General features: G+C 28.7%; 1 protein-coding gene across 2 annotated transcripts in view; it reads right to left on the bottom strand.

The window, feature by feature from the left end:
* Positions 1 to 23,301, bottom strand: part of LOC126748839 (E3 ubiquitin-protein ligase PDZRN3) — a 180,395-nt gene that overhangs the window by 4,808 nt on the left and 152,286 nt on the right. For both annotated transcript variants that reach the window (XM_050458333.1, XM_050458334.1), the window contains exons 3-4: positions 3,933 to 4,100; positions 26 to 124 (exon numbers count right to left, since the gene is read on the bottom strand). In XM_050458333.1, coding sequence (XP_050314290.1) covers positions 26 to 124; positions 3,933 to 4,100 — 267 coding nt within the window. The remainder of the gene's footprint in view (positions 1 to 25; positions 125 to 3,932; positions 4,101 to 23,301) is intronic.

Genomic DNA, 23,301 nt, shown 5'->3' with positions numbered 1-23,301 from the left:
AGTTTATTTTAAATGGATTTCTTACCCTATTATAACATCTGCTCACTAATAGAGTAACAGCTTTTTTATTTTCCGCAAAAAGGGACTCGGTTTCTTCTCGGTTCGCCACGTCTTTGCCATTGACCTGCAAAAAAATTATTAATAAATATTTTTTGGTTAAATGTTGTTTGTAAATGAAATAAAGCAAGTTTTGATCTATTGCGCATCGGCGCAGCGCAATAGCCGCATGAGTATTATTTAAAATAACGAACCGTTGGGTGGTAATAACCCAATCAACACATCGTGTATTATTATCGTTAAATATAAATTTATTCAATGATTTTTTAATAAATTTTTGGGTTTGGTATATTTATCAAGTGTATTTGGTCAAGGTATATTTATTATACTGTAGAATATACATATATTATATACTATTTTGTTTACAAGAGGGAGAAAATTTCGGCTTTAAAAATTTAAAAAAATTGACATGGGATTTACCTATCTAGTTTTTAAATTAGATTACTATAAGTCAAATGTTTAATGAAATTCTTCTGAAAAATTAGAGCTATTCATTTATATTATCTAATCTAAATATTAATATATAAAATTATGTCAAATTTAAATCAACAGTGTAATTAAAATAAATATTGAATATATATTTTCTGCACAAACATTGTTTTTTATCAACACTACCCTTACCCCCCCCCCACCCACCCCAAACATTTGCCTAGTAAAAAATTCTTTTGGAAAATCACTGCTTTTTGTCTATAATATCCAATCTAATAGCACTGTTTTCGCAGTAATTGTTTTTCAATATACGTATTTATAAGTATATAAAATTTAAATAAACAAAATGTGTTATTAAATTAAATATTAATGACGAACCAAACTAAAATTAAAAATTGAAAACAAAAAATTACTTGTAAACTAAAAACTACTGTCAGTTTGTACTAGAATACTAACAAGACGTATGATATTTATGGCATTTTATAATATTATTTTGTCAGTTTATAAAGCCAATTGTGGCAAATTTAATTTTTTTCAAAAGTTTTTACAAAAAACGATAACTAAAATTCTTTAGAACATGCTAAATGCATTATTGGTACTAAAATTAGATATTTTTACTTCCAATTGAGTGGGTAGTTGGAAAAAAATAGATAATTTACCCGGAGATATGACCCAACCTAACAAAAAATATTTATATAAAAGCCCGATCATTAGTACAATTTTATACACCAAACTCGTTAATACATTTCATAATATTTTATGAAATAAAACACTACTATATTAACTAAAAAAAATACATCAATTAATAACGACCTACTTAGAAAACCTGCACAACCTCTTGCCATAAAGCATATGCGCCTCTACCATTTATGAACAGAATCATCCAATTACGCAATCCAGGCTCATTCAACTTAAAATTATATTAAAAAAAACTGGACGTAAAATATCGGGTTTCATTTATTTCCTATCTGGAGTGCATCCGATACGACGTGTCCTGGATATCTTGCGGTAACACAGATGCCGAAGCATATAAATAATTCATAATGTGAACTGAGCAAGAATACTTGAGCTTAATTACGCATCCAGTTGCACAACTGAGTCAGCTATAGAGCTTCGGATGCATCGATGTTGCTAATGTTGTTTTTCAGTATCATCAGTCCGTTATTTAAAAAAAAAACTGTTGCGTCGATTGCGCTGCGTCGATGCGCTAGAGTAGCTCTCCTTTTGTATAAGATAATTAATATATACTAAGTATGGAATGCAAAGCAAAGAAATCCGTAAAAAGTTTTAGAATGCAGGGACTACTTTAGAAGAATAACCGATTCCGTAAAGATTCCGTAGATACTTTTATTGAAAGTTGCCGATATTGGCAACGAAAATGCAACATATAGAGCCCTCAGTTTGCCGTATGTTTTCTATGCATTTTGAGCTTACGTCGGGACTGAATAAAAAAGATATGCAAAGCATGTAGAATATTTCTCTTTGTCAGGGGGCCGGAGCATTCGGTTATAAAAGATTTTTCACACTAGGATTTGCAATTTGAATGGGTAAATATGCTCGGAGATTTTAAAATTTTTCTCGGAATTTGCGATTTTCATGTTTCTCTTTTAGGAATTAAGTATTATGTTTTGTTCTTCGCGTCCTTTTTTGTTACGTTTAGACGGCTTTGTTGCAACATCTCGGATTTATTATGAATTTTCCCATTTTACATATATCGCCGTTTAACATTTAAAACATCATAATAAAATTTCTTTGTTGTATATTTTTGTAAAATTAAATGAAACCAGTTTTGACCCATTGCACATGGGCGCAATATTTGATGAAATTCTTTTGAAAAATCACTGTTTTTCTACTAAATATTTATATATAAATTTATATCAAATTTAAATAAAGAGTAATATTAAATTAAATATTGAATATATATTTTCTGCAAAAATATTGTTTTTCATCAAAATAACCCTTACCCCCCCCACCCACCCCACACATCTTACCAGTAAGAAATTGTTTTCAAATATCATTGTTTTCTAAAATAATACGTATGAATAACAGTTGGTTTCGTCATTAATATCTAATCTAATAACACTGTTTATTTAAATTTGATGTAATTATATATATGGATATTAATAAATATTTAATACAAAAAATAGTTCTATTAGATTATGGACGAAAAACGGTGATTTTTCAAAAGAATTTCTTACTGGGCAAATATTTGGGGTGGGTGGGGGGGGTAGGGGTTGTTTTGATGAAAAACAATGTTCTTGCAGCAAATATATTAAATATTTAATTTAATAACACTGTTTATTTAAATTTTATATAATTTTATATATAAATATTTAGCATAAAGACAGCGTTATTATATTGGATAATATGGAAGAAAAACAGTGATTTTTTTTAAAAATTTGATCAAATATTTGAGGTGCAGTAATCAAGTTTAAAAACTAGATATGTAAATCCCGTATCAATTTTTCTAAATGCCGAAATTTTCTTCCTTTTGTAAATAGAATCGTATATAATACACGTATATTCTACAGTTTAATAAATATTCCTTGACCATATATGGTCGATAAATATACCAAAACCTAAAATTTACGAAAAAATCGTTGAATAAATCTATATTTAACGATAATATTATATGATGTGTTGCTTGGGTTTGAAATGTATAGATAGAGTATAAAATATTGCCGTATAATCAGAAAGAGCTCAGAAAGGTTTTTCACTAAGATTTTTAAAAAATAAACGAGTTGTATCTCGATATCAAATTAAAAAAATGCATACATCATCTTTGTAGGTTTTTGAGTTCTACACGTTAAACACAAATGTTCTAAATAAACATATTAATTTCCTTAGAAAGTATTTTAAAGCACTTAGAAGAATCCTAAGCAAGAAACTATATGTTAAGTAGTTTAAAACCCCTAAAAGTCAGCAAAAATACGATTTTTCGATAAATTCAATAGAACAATCTTTATGCAAATTTTAAAAGTTTTCACTTTTGTTTTTGAGTTACCACCATATCGAGAGCATTTTTAGGAATACAAATTTCCTTCTCAAAAAAACTATGATTTTGCCAACTTTCTATAAAATAATAATAAATATATTATTTATTATCAAACATACAATACATGAAAAATTAATAAGTGAAATACAAAACTATATATGCAAATGAAATGCCGACAAATTCAGTATTCTGTAGTTCAGATTCTGGTCTTCAACATTGTAACCCAAACAAAAAGGAACATTTTATTAAGTATATAGTTATATAGACTCACATAAACCAATTATACTTTTCAAAGCATTTTTTGGAAGGTCAATAAAATTTCATTGGACCAAGTTATTTTAAAGTCCATTGGATGGACATTTTGACTTAGTTTAGACCAATACGGGACATCCATTAAAGACAAATACTAACATGCATTAATTTTAAATGAAATCGTAATGAGACAATTTACCTGTAAAATTTGATCGCCTTGTCTAAGTCGTCCGTCGCGGTCTGCCACACTCTGGGGTGCAATATCGCGTATATACACTTCTGTACAAGTATCCACTTCGGAACCGGAACTGTAGCACACCGTCAGTCCCAGTTTTTCATCGCTGCTACATTTTCTTAAAGTTACTTCCTGTAACAAAACGGTACACGGAGAAAATAAAATAAAATCAAACGGCTTAACGGTTGAACTACAAAGAGGGGGCCTGAGCATGCATACATCGAGTCAAAATGCGAGAGCTACACCGGCATTTTTAGTATTACAATGAAAACTAGATACTGTTAGAGGAAAACGTTTTTGAGGACTTCTCTTTTGTTGCCGATGCCAAGGCAGCGGGAGGAGAGTATAAAAATCCCTTTAAATTAAATTGATTTAACTACGTTCTTTCCCTGCATCCTTGCTATTGCTAAATTAAAAACAAAGAAATGCTTATAAGGGATTCAATTCTTGATAGAGTCAGAAAATGATCACAAAATAACTTAGAGACGAACCTAACTGGCTTAAAGAAAAACAAAATGAAAATAAGGGACTTACCGTAAAGCTACAAAAGGAATGTATACCGCATTGAAAGCTCGAAGAGAGAACAGCATTGAAAAATTTTAAAACGTTCGAGTGCAAAGGAAAGTAGATGTCGGATTACTACGTATACCTTTTAAAATAGATTTCTAAAGTGCAGCAGAAAGGCGGGCTTGTCGTGCGTGAAATGACGTCAACGGGTCCTATTTCTTCTATCCTTTTTTTTTTGGCAATAATCAACTAAAGACAGTATCAAAGTCGTCTAAAAATTGATTCTACATGGCATCTCAATTTTGCGTAAAATATTTCAGGGAGGTCAGTAGATTTTCCAATTATATTAAGAAGCAAATGGGTTGTAAGGGAATAACGTGGCTTTCTGGTAAGTTTTAAGAAACTACAGGTGGTAAAAACTAGAAAATAATTAAAAATGATTGTTTCGAACCTTTGGACCTTGTATACATTTTAGTTTATATTGATTTTTGTTTGTATTTTGACCTCATACAATTTTGTTAAATTGTATAAACTTTTTTATTAACTATGTATTTTTGTACGTTCTGTATTCTCTTATTTTTACTCAGGCATTGTCTATAAATTGTAAAATTGTTCGACAATAAAGCATTATATTATATTATTATAAATTAATTACTTTTCTTTTTCAGGCAGTAGAGCCGATTTCAATAACGTGGTGTCATAAAAACATAATTTTTCGATTCACAAAAAAAATAGATGAAGAAAAATCGACATTTCTTTAACAAATTTAATTTTATTAAAAAAAAATCATACCAACTTGGTAAATTTCAAAAATATAAATTAAGATAGAGAAGAATGCACATTAATTACACAATTATGCTAATTTCCATGCAATGGAATTATTTCCAATTAGCGTGTCAAATTGTATTAAGATATTGCTTTTCGTTTGTAATTAATATAATTTAAGATACAAAAAGCTAATAAAATACACGAATAAGAATGTGTAAAAAAATGGAATCATTTTTAGGGAATGGAACCCATTTTAGTCCTAAACATTGTGTCAAACGGTCATAAAATGACACTTTTTAACGGAATCGTTTTAAAAAAATTATAATGATTTAAAATAATAAAATATGGTAGAGACGAATTAAATATGAACTAATTTTGCTCATTTTTTAGCAACGAAACACATCCCAGTTTTAAAATAACTTGATAAAATATAATAAAATTATGTTTCTTTTCTAAAATAAAAAGAGGATTATAAGGAAGAAAAATATATACAATAATGGTCTAACATAACACTATGTAGACCTCAATTTGTTGGATTAAGGATCTCAATGTTTAAAAAGCGAATAATATATAAAATGTGGGTTTAGTCCAGGCACTCCTCTAAGAAAAACGCAATTATTTCGACTCTCAAAAGTTAAGGACTTATTTTGTTGAAATTGAGAAAATTAGAAAATGCTGATTTAGTCCAGGCACTCCTGTAAGAAAAACATGAATATTTCAACTTCAACTGCAGGAACTTAAATGACTGTTACCTTAATAAGGAATTTCATTCATATTAAAGCTTTTGTAATTTTGGATACAAAAAGTCAATGATTTACTTTTATAAGAAAAACGTAATAATTCAAACTCTTAGTTATAGATCTCACATATATTCAATACAAAGATGACACGTGTTTCGCCTGTAATAGGCATCATCAGATCTTCTGTAAACAGAAATATATATAGTCCCACGAATGGTTATCGTATATATCGTATATATCGGTTATCGTATAGAATACGCAAGGTATGCAGTTAGTTTAGAATTAGCTTTTAGTCCTTGCAATGGAAGTGAATATTAATTAAAAAACGTTAGTTTAGTCCAGGCACTCCTGTAAGAAAAGTGTAAATATTTCAATTTCTACTGCAAGGACTTGGATGATTGATAAACCAATAACGAATTTCATTTAAATTAAAGATGTAAATTTGGATACAAAAAATCAAGGATGTACGAAATTAAAAAATGTTGGCTTAGTCCATAGACTCCTGTAAGAAAAACGTACATATTTCCACTTTTACTGTAAGGACTGAATGTGAAAAAATCAAAAATTAAAAATAATTTAAGGATTTAATCATTTTAAATAAGAAAATGTTAGTTTAGTCCAGGAACTCCTGTAAGAAAAAAGTGAATATTTCAACTTCTACTGCAAGAATTGAGATTAGTGATTATCCAAATATAGTTTTATTAACAAATCCAATCAATTATATCCTTTTAAATACAAAATCCAATAATTTTTAAAATGAGAAACAATTTGTTTAGTCCAGGCGCACCTGTAAGAAAAACGTGATTATTTCAACTTCTGTTGCAAGGAATTGGATAACTAATAAAAAATTTAAAAATAAAATGTTGCTGACGTTCACATTATATCATGTTTTTTGACATTTAAGAACGTGATATAATGTGAACGTCAGCAACAATTTATTTTTTATTTTAACTTAAATGTTTGTGGTGTTTATTCAGTAGTTTTACCGATCTGATGATGACTTACGGCAAAACACGTGTCATAGTTTCTAAAATTAAATATACTCCGGTGACTTTGTGTTCCTTTACCGTCTGAATAAACATATTAAGGATTTTATTAGTTTAAATACAAAATCCAATAATTTACGAGATTCAGAAACTGTTGGTTTAGTCCAGGCACTCCTGTAACAAAAACGTGACTATTTCAACTTCTTCTGCAAAAACTTGGATGATTGATAAATCAATAAAGAATTTCATTCAAATTAAAAATTTTGTAATTTTGGATACGAAAATTTAATGGTTTATAAAATTAAAATATGTTGGCTTAGTCCAAGGACCTCTTTAAAAACAAAACGTTATTATTTCAACTTTTACTTCAAGGACCAATGGTACAAAATTCAAGAACTAAAAAATTAGCAATTTATTAGGATTTATTTATTTTAAATTGAGAAGATAATGTTGGTTTAGTCCAGGGACTCCTGTAAGAGAAACGTGACTATTTCAACTTCTACTGCAAGAACTTGGATGATTGATAAACCAATATAGAATTTCATTCAAATTAAAAAAATTGTAATTGCTTTAAGGACTAATGGTACAAAAATCAAGAATTAAAAAATTAGCAATTTAAGGATTTATTTATTTTAAATTGAGAATACAAGATAATGTTGGTTTAGTCCAGGGACTCCTGTAAGAAAAACGTGAATATTTCAACTTCTACTGAAAAAACTTGGATGATTGATAAATCAATAAATAAGTTCCTTCAAATTAAAGATTTTATAATTTTATATACAAGAATTTAATGATTTACAAAATTAAAATATGTTGTCTTAAACCAGGAAATCCTGTAAGAAAAAAAAAATCAACTCTTAATTAGTGCCTTTAGTGCATGTTGTCCTTAAATATTCAAAAATTAGAAATTACCAAATTTAATCATTTTAAGTTAAAAAATGTTAGGTTAGTCCAGGTGCTTCTGTAAAAAAAAGTGAATATTACAAATTTTACTACAAGAACTGGATGATCCAAAAATTAAGGGTTTTATTAACAAAAATCCAATAAATCATATCGTTTTCAAAACAAAATCCAATAATTTACAAAATGAGAAACTATTAGTTTAGTCCAGGAGCTCCTGTTAGAAAAACGTGATTATTTCAATGAAAATTATTAAATTAAAGTTATATGATAAAATTATCCTATTTTTCCCTAATCAACTAAATTTTATTAAAAAAAAGGAACTTAAAATAAAATGAGCTAAAGGGGAAAAAAATATAAAAAATTAAAATTTGCGGTAGTTTTCAAAGAACAGAATCCCTCTCGATTTCAAATATCGTAGCAGATTTTATTATTTTTTCTGAAAAAATATTTCATTACAATTTAGGGCACTATAAAGAAATAAAACACAGTAAAGGCAAAAAAATAGGATCATTTTCTGGTAATGGAAAGTATTTCAGTTCCTAGTATAATACAATACTATAAAATTATGCTTTTTTTCTTCTACAATAAACCCAAGCTTTTTAAATAAATAAATAATAATTATGATAATTAAATTTACTAAAAAAAAAATTGTAAGAATAGGGGTATCAAGGATAAAGAAAGAAAAAATCCCCATTTCAGTCATTTTTAGGCGTTGAAACCCATCTCAGTCCTAAGTAACGTGGTGAATCTTAATAAAATGGCGCCTCTTGTCTATAATCAGCCGAGTTTCATAAGAAAATATGATTTTATAGAAGAAAATTATACGTGGTAGAAGAAAATGTGAAAAAATATTAAATTATAAAAAATTATGGTCATTTTCAGGTATTTCCTTTAATAGTGTTAAAGTAGAGCATTAGTGACGACTTGCAAGAAAATGCCGTGCATAAAACAAGAATGTGAAAAAAATTTTAAATAATACGAACAAAATTTTATTTAAAAATGCTCCTAAATGAGTTCTACAATATTTAAAAAATAAAAATACATAATTCAATATAAGGTTTACCAAGAAAAATAAAAACCTTTCAAGTCTTTTATCCACCTCTACCCTGAATTATGATGCTTACATAACCATTATGCCTACAGAGTTTACTTACTGTTCACTGATTATTAGTTGACATTTAAAGGGCATAATCTAATAAATTAATTTTTTATCGAATAAAAACCCATAAGTAAATCTAATGAGCAACCTTGGCCTTGTAAAATAAAGCGAACTTCAAGACAAATAAAACAATAAAGATTCTATCGTGGGACACGAAATGGAAAAAAATAACAATCTGGACCCAGTGGCCATATTGTCGAAAATAGCCCAATACATTTCGTCGTAAGTTATCGTGCGTGCGAATAGGAGAGAAGAAAAAAAAATTTTTTTTTCAGCCTAATATATTATTTTGATATAAGGGGTCAATAGGAAATCATCCCTTATATGACAGACATATCAGGGACTGGGTCTTCGCCACATCCCCATTATCTTTTCTTATCGATGTTAGGGGAGACCTCAGATTATTTGTTAAGGATGTACGGGGGCTTTAAAAGATTCAATGCTACTAAAGACCCTCCGGTTATTACTTTCCAGAGGTTATTTATTACATCTGCTTTTTTTGTCCTTGTTGCTCTCGATTTTCTCTCAGATCTAATCAAATAACCCCAAGGTATTAGCTTTTGATATCGAAGGATATGAGTTCTAGATAGAGATGTAAGAATTTTTAATGTATTTTTCTAAATACGATACGTAAAGTCCTTGATTTAACCTGAGGTCGTGGCGGTTATGACAGTGAGAAAGTTGGTGGCAGGCAGAATATAAATCTTCGGAGACCGCGTAATAACGACAATAAATCAAAGTTTAAGGCATCGAAGGTTTCGGTTTAATACAATATACTAAAGAGCTGTCATTTATCTTAGGATGTCCCCTTGTTTCTCTGAACCGATGACAATAAATTATTAATTAAAGAACTGTTTTAATAGCGGAGGTGTGCCCTTACTTTTATTTATGATTTTGGATCTGCGATTAAAGCGCATTTATCTGTAATGAACATTATAATTCATATAAATTTAATGGTCTGTCAGAATAATTTATTTTTGATAACCGCTATAGGGCACGCACATCTTTATTAATCTTTGTAATATATCTTCTTTCGTATCAATATAATGGTTATGGCATGTTTTTTTTTTAGGTTTACTGACAATTATTATCATTATTATTCTGATCTCGCAACAAGTTTATTACTTCACTCCAAATTTAGAAGCATATACAAAATATAAGATATTGTTGCTTAAAAAATGAAAAAGTTTTAGCAATTTCAATATTAGTGTGCTGGAAAGTTCCTTCTAAGCGTTTTTATATAATAAGTACAACATGCGAATAATTTGGTTTAGTCCAGGCACTCCTGTAAGAAAACGGTGCATATTTCGACGATCCAAATAAGGTTACATGGTTTGTAATACTGCTGGATTTAGGGACCAATAAAATAACAGTCCAATCAAGGCAACAAAAAGAAGTGTTTGTACAATTTTCCCTATCAATAGCAGTAGATAAGTGTAAGTGATTTTTTTTTTTTTTTTTTTTTTTTTTTTTTTTAATAATAATACGGTATCATAAGGGAGTTTTATTTATTGTAGTTGTTTGTACATATAGGTTCCGTTATTGACAGAATTGTTTTATTCATATGATGAACCATTTCTAAGATAATTATTTTTTCTTGTAGTTTATTAGTCAAAAATCAATACACTTAAAAGTCGATGAAAATTTTCTGTTTACATGTTCATTTTGAATCTATTTTTCAACTTAAGTCCAACATTTTAAATTGTAAGTATTTTTTTCTCGTTGTTGTAATTTTTGTTTATTTTTCTCGTTTGCATTAGGTCCAACGTTGGTTTGACTACATATATTAAAAATCGATTTTATTTATTTTAGTTTTAATTATAATTGAATTTTAAAATTGTAAAAACACTTATTTTTGTTGTAACTCAACGATATTACAAAGCATATATTGATTTAGTCCAGGCGCCCCTGTAAGAAAAACGAGCATATTTTAACTTCTATTGTAATGATTCCCATGACTCATGATCCAAATATTAAGAATTTTATTAACGAATCGCACGATTAAAAATTTTCGTTAATTTAAGTAAAAAATTAAGTGATAATATAACCTAAGTATGGTTTAGTCCAGGCACCGCTGTACGAAAAACGTCAATATTTCAACTTCTCACGATTTAAATATCAACAATTTAATTAAGAAATCAAACAGCTTTAAATGTTCATTATTTTGATTAAAAATTCAATGAAAAATAAAATAAAATAAAATAAATATATTGAGTTATTCCAGACAAGACACCATGAAGTAGCTGCTTGGTTGCTAATTTCTGACCACCATATGGTGACCTAGCTGCATGAAAATGATAGAATGTTAGTTTCTATTAAAAAAAAATATGATGAAAGACATAGTCAAATGCCTTTGCCAGATCAAAAAATGAGACAGAAGTATCTGAATTACGCTCAAAGTTTTATTTGAAATTAGGATTAAGCACAACTTTTTCCATAACAAACAAATAACTAACATGCTATGAGTGATTCACTGCAATATGGTTTATGAATTTTAAATGTTCTGTTTCCCTCTATATGTTTCCAAAATAAAAATTCATTGGTTTAGTCCAGGCACCCCTGTAAGAAAACTGAGCATATTTTAACTTCTATCGCAATGACTGCCATTGCTTATGAATATCATAAATTTTTTAACTCACACAATTAAGGATTTGCTTTATTTGGAGTACAAAATTCAATAATTTACAGAACAAAAATATTTATTAATTTAGTCCAGGCATTCCTGTAAGAAAAACGTGAATAATTCAACTTCTATAGCAAGAACTGCCAAGACATATGATACAAATATTAAAAATTTGATTAGGAACTTACACAATAAAGGATTTTCATCATTTTAAGTACAATAGCCCAATGATTTTGAAAAGTTAGATTAGTCCAAGCCTTTTTATAAGAAAATTTAAGAAAAATCTGAATATTTTAAATTTTACTGCAAGAATTGAGATGATTAATAAATTAATTAGAAATTTCATTCCAATTAGGACAACGTTTATATTTTAACTTATATTGTAAGAACTCTCAATGACTGATGATCCATATATTAAGAATTTAATTAATCAATCAAACTAAGTATTTCTTATATTTTAAGTGCAATTATTAAATGATTTATAAAATATAATATGTTAGCTTAGTCCCTGTAAGAAAAACGTGCATATTTCAATTTCCATTGCAAGGACTGATGACCCAAATATCAAGAATTTTACTTAAAATTCTGGTCATTTTGAGTGACCAATGAATATGGTAATACGTTAATTTAGTCCAGGACTTCCTGTACCAAAATCCTGACTCTTTCAACTTATATGGTAAAAATTGAGACGATTGATAATATAATTAAGAATTTATTACAAATTAAAGATTTTGTAGACGAAAACTCAATAACAAAATATTTTGATTTAGTCCGGGCGCTCTTGTAGCGAAACGTGAATCTGTTAACTTCTGCTGCAGATCTAAGGCTCATGAATATTAGTTAAATTTTAAATATACTGAGATATCCGGGCTCTATTTATTACTCGTGCATTATCAGTTTAAATACAGAAAAAAAAATGATGATATTTTCCTTCATCGTATACCCGTATTTGTCGCACAAAACTTACTTAAAAATGTATGAAGTTTTCGACGGCAACTTCGGGATTGTTTGAGCTTAAGAGGTTTATACACAATTGTGATGAAAGATAACACGAATTTGCATACAAAGTTAGTGCACTGTGTTGTTGACGTTCTTCTTCGTGCTTTTGTTTAACCGGTGTAAAGCAAATACGCCTGATTGAATGTTGGCTTAGGTATAGGTCGATAACACAGAACCATCATCTCGACACTCTTAATTTACTTTTTAATTAGCATTTATAAAATTTTTTTAGCAAGGCGAGAAGTTATACTCAGTTTATTATTATGGCCTTACGTTTTATTAAATATGGAATTTTGTACAATGGAGACTTTTTTGCTTAACAATGGTCAGCAATTAAGGAAGAAATTACTAATTCTTTAGTCAAAAAGGCTCTTTTAATTTGTTGGATTAAGGATTTTATTATCTAGGAATTTAGTATTTAAAAAAATTTTGATTTAGTCCAGGCACTTCTGTAAGAAAACGTCACAATTTCATTTCCTACTGCAATTTAGAAAATAAAAAAATATTGGTTTAGTCCAGGTACCATTAGCATGCTAGGGTTGCCAAACGTAAAAAACTAATGAATTATTTTTTATTTATTTGTAATAAAGTATATGCAGGTAATAAATAAAATAAAAGCCGTTGAAAGTATTTTCAATATTTAGTTGATGTTAGGATGTCAAGTAAAGAAACGTCAATGTCAACGCAGTGTTGCCAACTGTAAAAATACGCGCATTGTTTTTTTTTTTTGAGGTTAGATGCACGTCAACTGTCTGTCATTTGTCACTACGAAGGTCCTTACCAACCTTTCCAGTGTTGCCAATTGCATAAAATAAATAAAGCACTAAGCAGATTTATTCAGGGAGGTTAGAAATATGTCAATTGCCACTCCTGTAAGAAGAACGTAAATAGTTTAACTCTTACTGTAAGGATTAAATGTATAAAAAACGAGAATTAAAAAATTATTAAATAAAGGATTTTTAAAATTGCGAATATGGGAGAATGTTGGTTTAGTCCAGGCGCTCCTGTAAGAAAAACGTAAATATTTCAACACTTACTGCGAGGATTGAATGTACAAAAATTGAGAATTGAATAATTAGCAAATTAGGAATTTATTTATTTAAAATTGAGAAAATGTTGGTTTAGTCCAGGCGCCCTTCTAAGAAAAACATAAATATTTCAACACTTATTGCGAGGATTGAATGTACAAAAATTAAGAATTGAATAATTAGCAAATTAAGAATTTAATTATTTTAAATTGAGAAAATGTTGGGTTAGTCCAGGTGCTCCGGTAAGAAAAAGGTGAATATTTGAACTTCTACTACAAGAACTGGGATTATTGCTGCTGATACAAAAATCAAGAATTTTATTAAAAATCCAATAAATTATAAAATGAGAATCTGTTGGTTTAGTCCAGGCACTTCTGTAAGAAAAACGTAAATATTCCAACACTTACTGCGAGGATTGAATGTACAAAAATTGGGAATTGAACAATTAGCAAATTAAAAATTAAATTATTTAAAATTGAGAAAATGTTGGGTTAGTCAGATACTCCTGTAAGAAAAACCTGAATATTTGAACTTGTACTACAAGAACTGGGATCACTGATGACCAAAATTCAAAAATTTCATTAAAAATCTAATAAATTATAAAATGACAATCCGTTGATTTAGTCCAGGCACTCCTGTAAGAAAAACGTTAATATTTCAACTTCTACTTCAAAAATTTTGATAATTCAATAAACAGTTTTATTCAAATTAAATATTTTTCAATTTGGGATACAAACATATAATGATTTATAAAATTAAAAAATTTGGTGTAGTCCAAGCACTCCTGTAAGAAAAACGTAAATATTTCAACCCTTAGTGCAAGAACTGATGTACAAAAATCGAAAATATTTTAGAAAAGCGTAAATATTTTAACTTTTACTAGAATTATTGATAATTCAAAAATCAACGATTTTATTAAAAAAATCTAATAAATAATACAGGTTTAGTACAGGTGCTCCTGTAAGAAAAATTTGACTATTCAAACTCTTACTGCCTTGACTGATGATGTAAAAATCAAAAATTTTTACTAAAAAGATTAACGTAAGAACTAATTCAAATACAAACAAAAATCATATACCATAAAGATGGAAAAAAAAATAGTCTAAGTGTAAATGTTAAAATAAAATCTCGGAAATAGAGTTGAATCCCTCCCCCGGCAGTAAAGGTCCACCGGGAAATCAAATTATTGACAGCGAATTGATAGCGAAAGACTTGATTTTATGTGAGACGTCACGTCGGTAATGCAACTTCATTATCACGTATTCAAGAAATGTATTTTGATTATTTTTCTTCGACTCGCCTGATTTTTATCGGCTAGACGTCGCACCTCCTGCATTTGTAAATTATTTGTGTGAATTATATCCGCTTTAGTGCCGCTATTTACAACATATTTATTCACCGGGGTACGTTAACGCCTCCCCTTAGTCTGGCGATCGCCCATTAAGTTTTAATTGAACGTTCTAAATCAAATCTAATCCGGTAATGGCGCTAAGTATTCTTGAAAATCTCATTACAACCGGGTACGAAAATTACCTTAAAAACGTCTCATTTTTCACATTTTTACGGTCATTACTTAAATTTTTTCTTTAAAGGTATTTTCTTATAAAATTTTATTTATTTTTGACGATATTAATTAATATCAGAGCTGCAACAAACATGCTCTTGGACGCATAAAACACTCGTCTATTAAATGGTAGTCAAATGCCTTTGCTAGGTGATTAAAGACTGCAGGAAGGAAATTTTTTACTGTAACAACGAATCAAAGAGAAACCCACGAATTAATATTTTTTTATTTGAGAACAAGCGTTTTTAAATGCAGTATAGGAGGAAAAAAAGCTGCAAATCTTGAGACCTCATTACCTAAAGTACCGGTCCGTCCATAGAGAAATCTAAAAAAAAGTATTGATAAAGATCTGAAAAGAGGGACATTTAAAAACCAAGAGGGGTGGTCCGTAGCAGATTCGCTTGCATCCCTTCGAATATCACCGCGATAAAAAAGGGACCTGTAAAAAATTCAAGCGGTCCTTTTCCCTATATGTGCTTGGTTAAAAGTGTGAAGTGCGTATTCCAATTTCAGGACCCATGGAAAAAATTGAATCTCGTCCCTCGTTGCGGTTTGAGCGAATTTTTTTTTTGACATTATTAAAAATATCGGCTTTATGTTTTAATTGGCTTGTCAGTGCTTGTGATACGTTTTATATAAAAAAAAACGAGGGCCTCTAATTTACATAACAATGACACCACCGATTGGTAACAGCTTGGTTACGTGACACTTTTATTATATTAAAATTCGGAAGCGGCGACCGTTATATTAAATTTCCAAAATTTCATATTTATTTTTAACGTTATTTGCATTTTCCCAATTACCTATGCCGTCAGTTTAATTTGTTTAAAAATTTTTTTATAATTTTAGGGTTGCTGCCCTTGATTGAAAAAAAAAAACCAAGGGAACATACACAGAATTTCTAAAATGAATGTTTGACCTCCCCTCCGGTTATCCAGTTATCCAGAAAATGATAGAGCCTTTAATACTTGGAGAATCGATTAGTGCCCTAGGAATTCTGCCTGGACAGATTAAGGGATACATCAAAGAGATTTTCTTGTTTGCCGGCCAAGTCCCGGATCTCGACGACTAATTTACAAATAAAGAATTTGATGTGGACCCTGTTGTTTAATGAACGAATAGAACTGTACATTTTTAAAATACATAATCACAAACAAAAACGGTTAAGGCGAAACCTAGGAAAATCACGTCAGCTGCATGACGATCCAGTTTATTGGATTCGTTACTTCGGCTCTTCTGGAAAAGGGATACAAAAATATTTGATTCCCTGATTTAGCAGTTCTATGATCGGTAGAGGGTAACGTGAACCCTAACGGTGGGAGGGGGTGAGGCCCACATCAGTCGCTCAAAAAATGCACACCCTTGTGAATTTTAATGTCGGTTTGAAAACATCCATTTGGGACTTGGATATTTGGTAATTTATTCCATAGTAATCTGGATGTTTACAGTAATGACGTAGTTTTTAGGTTGTTTAATTGTTTGTTTAAAAAGAAGAAGATAATAAAGCTATTAATGAATTTTAAAGGAATAAAAATGTTTCTTGTAAAAAAGTCTTTTTTTTTTTTTTAGAATTGGGCCTATGAGATAGTACTTTCTAAAATAACGGAGTCCAGGAAACTTCTTAAATTTATGATTTACTTATTACTTATGTAAAACGAAAAGAAAATAATATAAAAAATTGGATATTTATAAATTTTATTTTCACAGGCTTATTTAAAATAAATTAAAACAAATAACTTATTCTTCTAGATTTTCAAGAAGTTTCAATATTTAAATCTTTTTTCCAGAGATTTACATAAATTAATTTGGGAAAATGGCTGATTTTGAATAAAAAAGCTTTTAGGATTTTCAAAAATTCTTTTTAGATTTTTTTGCCTGAAATAAAAAAATCATAATTTCATAGAAATAATTTTCAAATACATAAATCGTGAATTTATACCCAACTCCCTAGAATTAAAAAAATTTATGAATCAGTTATTTGGAATCAAAAATCATTATTCTGTCATCATCTTTTTTAAATAGAATAAGAAAACTGATAATTTTATATTAAACTATTGAGAATACAAATTCACGCAATAAATAATAAATTTATGCTCTGGCTTAAGAATTTTAAAATGAATTAAAAAAAATATGAAGTTCGAACTTTTGTACCTAACTGATATTATTTTTTAATCGGAAGTTACTTTTTAAAATATTAATTTAAAAAAAAGGAGAAATAATTTAAATCTTTGTAATTTTATACTTGTATGATAATACGCGATTTTCTCTTTTATAAAACGAGCAGAATAAAAAAATTAAATATTTTTTTACAAACATAAAGTTTTCCTAATTAGATAGCAAAAAGATTATTTTATTAATATTCTTTAGCGTACGTCATAGTGGGGCAGATATAAAAATTTAAAAAATCCCTTTTTCCGAACAACATAATTTGCGATTTTCATAATTTTGAGTAAGATAAAAATATGATGGTTTAGTCCAGGTATTCCTGTAAAAAATGTAAATACTTCAACTTCTTTTAAAAGAACTAACATTATTGATGATCCAAAAAATAAGAATTTCTTAGAAGAAATTCAATAAACTATATAATTTATGTTCACAATTTAATTCAGTGTGTTCAAAACTGATTTTGTTAAGTTACTTTTATTATATTTATATTTTATTGTTCAAAGTCGTATTTCGTCATCGTCATTTTACATCGTCTTTATTTATCCTTTTTTTTTTCTTTTTTTTTAATATAGTTTGTTAATTTAGATCTGGTTTATTTTCAAAAATAGTTTTTTTACATAGATTCTTTTTTTTTAATGATTTTTTACGGAATTATAAGAGAAAAAAGTATATAAAATTTGACTTTTTAGTTAACTTTTGAAATAGCTTTTTTCCTCTGTTTTGTTGGTAAATAAACTTCAACTTTTACTACAAGAACTTAAATGAATAATAATCCAACAAAATTGAATGAAAATCCATTAAAGAATTTCATTCAAATTTTAAATACAAAAATTCAATTATTTAAAAAATTAAATTACGTTGGTTTAGTCCAGGGACTTCTGTAAGAAAAACTTGCATATTTCAACTTCTCTATTACCCTAAATCTAATAAGCTTACTATAGTTCCATTATATTTTTGTTGTAATATATTTAATGTTTATGTAAACAATTTTTATATTTTCTAATTCGGTTATTTAACTATTAATCTTAGACTCCTTAGTTTATACTCAATTTTGGCGCCCAACAGTGTGGGTTTTCAGAAAACCTAATTTTTTCAAAAACAACCTGTAAGAAAAAAGTAAATATTTCAATTCTTACTGCAAGGAGTAAACGTACAAGAATAATGAATTAAAAAATTAGCAAATTAAGGATCTAATTATTTTAAGTCAACAACATAAGAAAATGTTAGTTTAGTCCAGGGACTCCTGTATAAAAAAACTTGCATATTTCAACTTCTCTATTGCCCTAGATCTAATACGCTTACTAAAGCCCGATTATATATTTGTTGTAATATATTTAATGTTTATGTAAATAATTGTTGTATTTTCTAATTCGTTTTTTTAACTATAAATCCTAAACTCCTCAATCTATACTCAATTTTGGCGCCCAACAGTATGGGTTTTCAAAAAATCTAATTTTTTCAATAACAACCTGTAAGAAAAAAGTACATATTTTAATTTTTACTGCAAGAAGTGAACGTACAAGTATAATGAATTAAAAAATTAGCAAATTAAAGATTTAATTATTTTAAATCAACAAAGTAAAAAAATGTTAGTTATGTCCAGGGACTCCTGTATGAAAAACTTGCATATTTCAACTTCACTCATTCATTCTGTAATATATTTAATGTTTATGTAAAAAATTGTTATATTTTCTAATTCGTTTCTTTAACTATTATTCTTAGACTCCTTAGTCTATACACAATTTTGGCGCCCAACAGTGTGGGTTTTCAAAAAATCTTATTTTTTCAAAAACAGCCTGTAGGAAAAAAGTAAATATTTCAATTCTTACTGCAAGGACTGAACGTAAAAAAATCAAGAATTAAAAAAACAGCAAATTAAGGACTTAATCAATTTTTAATTAGCGTTACAATTAAAACGTGAATATTTGAACTTTTACTGCAAAAACTTGAATGACTGATAGTCCAATAAAGAATTTCATTTAAATTAAAGATGATCCAAGAATCAAGGGAATTCAATAAAAAATCTAATAAATTATATGAATACAAAATCTAATATTTTACAAAATGACATGCTATTAGTCTAGTCCAGGCACTATTAAAAATAAAATAGAACCTAAGTGGGCACCTCAAGATATACCAAATCGTACAACAATTCTTTTTGATTCTTCGCCACACAATTTCACATATTTGGGTATGTTTTGACGTAACTATGATAAGTAGTTTTCCATAATTCCGAGTCAATACAGGGAGCAATTTAATAAAAAACGATGATATAGAAAAAAACTGAAACTCTTAATTTATTCTTGTTTTCCTGAACTATGTGAGAAAAATATTACTGCCGGAAAATCCAGACAGTTTCCTTAAATATCATTCTTGAATGGAGAAGGGTGAAGGCTCCCTTCCCACTTAAATTTTTCCTTTCGAACGCGTACACAACAAAACTTCAACTTAATTTTATGCAACTAAACCTGGGCAATATTGACTTTTTTGCTAAGTCCCTTAAAACGCCGGTTCAGCGTGTAAACTAACCATACATTACTATTCCAAACAGTGTTAAAACACATTTAAAATTACCCCCCCCCCCCCCCCCGAATCGCTACGTTCTGATTTTAATTAATGCCCAACCTGAAGAGGCAAAGCGTGAGCAGATTTAATATATAATACTTATTATGGAAAGTTTTCCCTAACTTGGTTTACATATAGTGTAATTGAATGTCGGAATAAATGAGATAAAGTTAAAAGACTTAAAGGCACCCTAAAAAGGGTCAAAAAAAAAGAAACTTTTAAATAGTAATAGTTAAAATTACGAGAAATTCCTGGTAATGCCATGACAAATCGCTTCGGTTCTAACAATGTAACATTTTGAAATTGAACTTTTTTTTAATACTCCCGTTGTGTTCTAATTTTTGTACAATCAATTTAATAATCTACTCGACCGTTAACTAGAACACCCGCTTGTGAAATAAATAAATGGGTTTTTGCTTCTTTCCTCGGATAAAATATTATTTAGCAAAACGTATTAAGATGATTACAAAAAGAATTTTAATACGGTTCTTGCAAAAAGGTCCCTTTAAAGTTCTTTTATGTTATTTTATTAGAATCCGCTGTGCTCGGCACTTTCGTTCTGCCCAGTCTATAAATTCAAGATTGGTATTAAGAACGCTGTGAGAACTCCTTTGAGTGCAATTTAATTCCTTTTGCCAATTTACAAACAATTTACTGGGGCCATAAAACATCGTAAACACCCGTTTTAAATATAGTAGAATGCCAACACTAACGTTAATTAGTAAATAATACGGGGAAAAACCAAAGTTAATTAGTCGCGTCAACAAGGGTGGCGTTTCTCGTCACTTCTTTTAAAACTAATCGGGAAACTTCGTCCGCAAAACATCTAATAAAGTGGATCCTAAGATAATCTACTCATTTTCTTTGTTTATATTTCCGCATGTAATAATTCGAAAAGTTTTTCCATTTTCTTTTGCTCGGAGGTTTCTTAGAAACCTCGAAACTGCGCGTTGACATATATAGAGACACGTTTAATAAACTATTGGTCGCATGATATAATACAGAGAATGTTCGAGAAAATTTTTTATAAATTACACGACTAATAACAGCTTAATTGAGGGGTGAAATTCGTGAAAAAAACGGACCTTTTGACTATGTATTTATATAATGTATTTTAAATGCAAAAAACATCAATAAAACATAAAATTATAAACGGCTAGTCACGTCTGGGTATTGTTCTGTGTAAAAAGCAACCACTCACACATCAGTCTCCTGTCAAAAAGTGTATTGTAGATTCAAAACGGGGCACGAGCAAATAACGGTTCGGAAACAAATATTAAAAATATCCTTAATCGTTTACAATAATAAGTAACAATCGGTTGTTAGGAAGACGTTTTACTTCCGGCAGGTTGATGGACACTTACCATTTTTTTTTCATTACCGCTCAGGTAATTACCTTTCTACATCGCCTGTGTACGTTAGTAGGTGTGCTATTATAGATGATTTCGATACGGACTTGGATACTGTTTTCTTGTTTTAATCTAAGCGATTTTATCTGTCACGGCTTTTTTTTGGTATCAGATGAGATAAAATAGATTTTTGCTTAATGGCTCTTAATAAGAGATTTTCATGACTTTAGCTCAAAGTAGTCTAGAAACACTCGAAAATTAAATAATTTATTGATGTTTTTTAATGAAATTCTTGCTTTTTGGATCATCTGTAACCCTAGTTCTTACAGTAGAAGTTGAAATATTCACGTTTTCCTTACAGGTTGTTTTTATTTGGCAAAAAGCTACATTAAAAAAAGAAGTTCTGAGAAGCCACACTGTTGGGCGCCAAAAAACTTATTATTTAGGTATAGATTAAGGGATCCAGAAATAATAGTTAAAGAAACGAATTAGATGGCTTCAAAAATCCTGACATAAAAATCACTCTAAAAGCATCTAAATTAATGATTTCTTCCAGGCATTTGGAGTCAATGTGAGCTGAAGGAAATTGCTTAAATGATTTGACGAATTTTATAAAATACTTAAAAAAATTTCCTGGGAAATATGAGGATATTTTTTTTTTAAATTTGTGTCTGGAAAAGTAAAAAAATTATCAAAATTTTAAAAAACTCATTCGAAAATACAAAAAAAAATTGAAAATCGAAAATTAGGTAAAAACTTTCGAGAAAAACTGGAAAAATTTAAAATTAAACTTGGTAAAAATTGTTATGCACGAAAAAGGCAAAAAAATTCAAAATTTTGGCAAAGTTTCGTGTTAGGAAAATATGACAAAAAAAATTTAAATTTTCATAAAAAAAATGTGTGCTCGCAAACGTAAACAGTTTAAGATTTTGAGAAATTTTCGTATCTAAATAATACAAAATATTCATAATTTTGACAAAAAGGAAAAAAATTGAAAAATCTAAAGGTTTCATAAAAAACTTTCATTCCAAGAAAAAGGCAAAAAATTTAAAACTGAAAATCAGAAAATTGGATAAAGATTTTCCTAAAAAAAAATCAAGCCTGGAAGAGCCATAAATTTATTGAAATTTTCAGGAATGGCAGAAAATTCAACATTTTTGCAAAATTTCGTATATAGAAAATGCGATATAAAATTGAATTCGGGAAAAAATGTCTTTTTTCTTGGCATTTTATTTTTTCTGTTTTTGTTGGTACAAAAATTTTTACACAAATTTCAATTTTTAACTTTTTCTCGTTTTTTCCAAGCCCTAATAATTTTCCCAAGATTTTAATAAATTTCTTAATGTTTCAGTCACAAAATTAAAAAAAAAAAATCAATTTTTTTTCTCGCAGTTTCCAGACACATTTTATTTTCTTTTTTTTTAATTTTGATCAAATCTAGCCGGCCCGGGCAGCGCGCTGGGTATATACCTGCCTAGCAGTCGTGTGGTCCTGGGTTCGAGTCCCAGACTGGGCATGGTCGTTTGTGATGTCCGATTTAGTTTAAAATACTAAAAATTATATAGAGGCTTTTCGTGACTAAATGTGCTCAGCACAAGGTCAATAAATAAATTAAAAAAAAAAAAAAAAAAATTCCAGTACGAAAATATTCAAAAATTTTGCATTTCTTGCTTTCTGTTTGAAAATAAAAATTTTACCAAAATTATCAATTAAATTTTTTTTTTAATTACCAGAACTGTACATTTTTATCAATTTTTTCTCTGGTTTTTCCAACAATTAGATTTTCTTGATTTTTATATTTTTTTCCAGACACAAACATTTTTCTAAAACTTTTTGTTTTTCCAGGCACAATTTTTGTTGTTTGTGTTTTTCCTGGAATGAATGTTTTTATCAAATGTTTTGAATTTCTACTTTTTTTTTGTTGCGATATACACCCCTTAATAATCAATTCTTCAAAAGAATTCATTTTATGCAAA

This window comes from Anthonomus grandis, chromosome 22, assembly GCF_022605725.1.
Source record: "Anthonomus grandis grandis chromosome 22, icAntGran1.3, whole genome shotgun sequence".
Lineage (NCBI taxonomy): Eukaryota > Metazoa > Arthropoda > Insecta > Coleoptera > Curculionidae > Anthonomus > Anthonomus grandis.
Note: the sequence above shows the minus strand (reverse complement) of the source record. Positions and strands in the feature narration are given on the sequence as shown.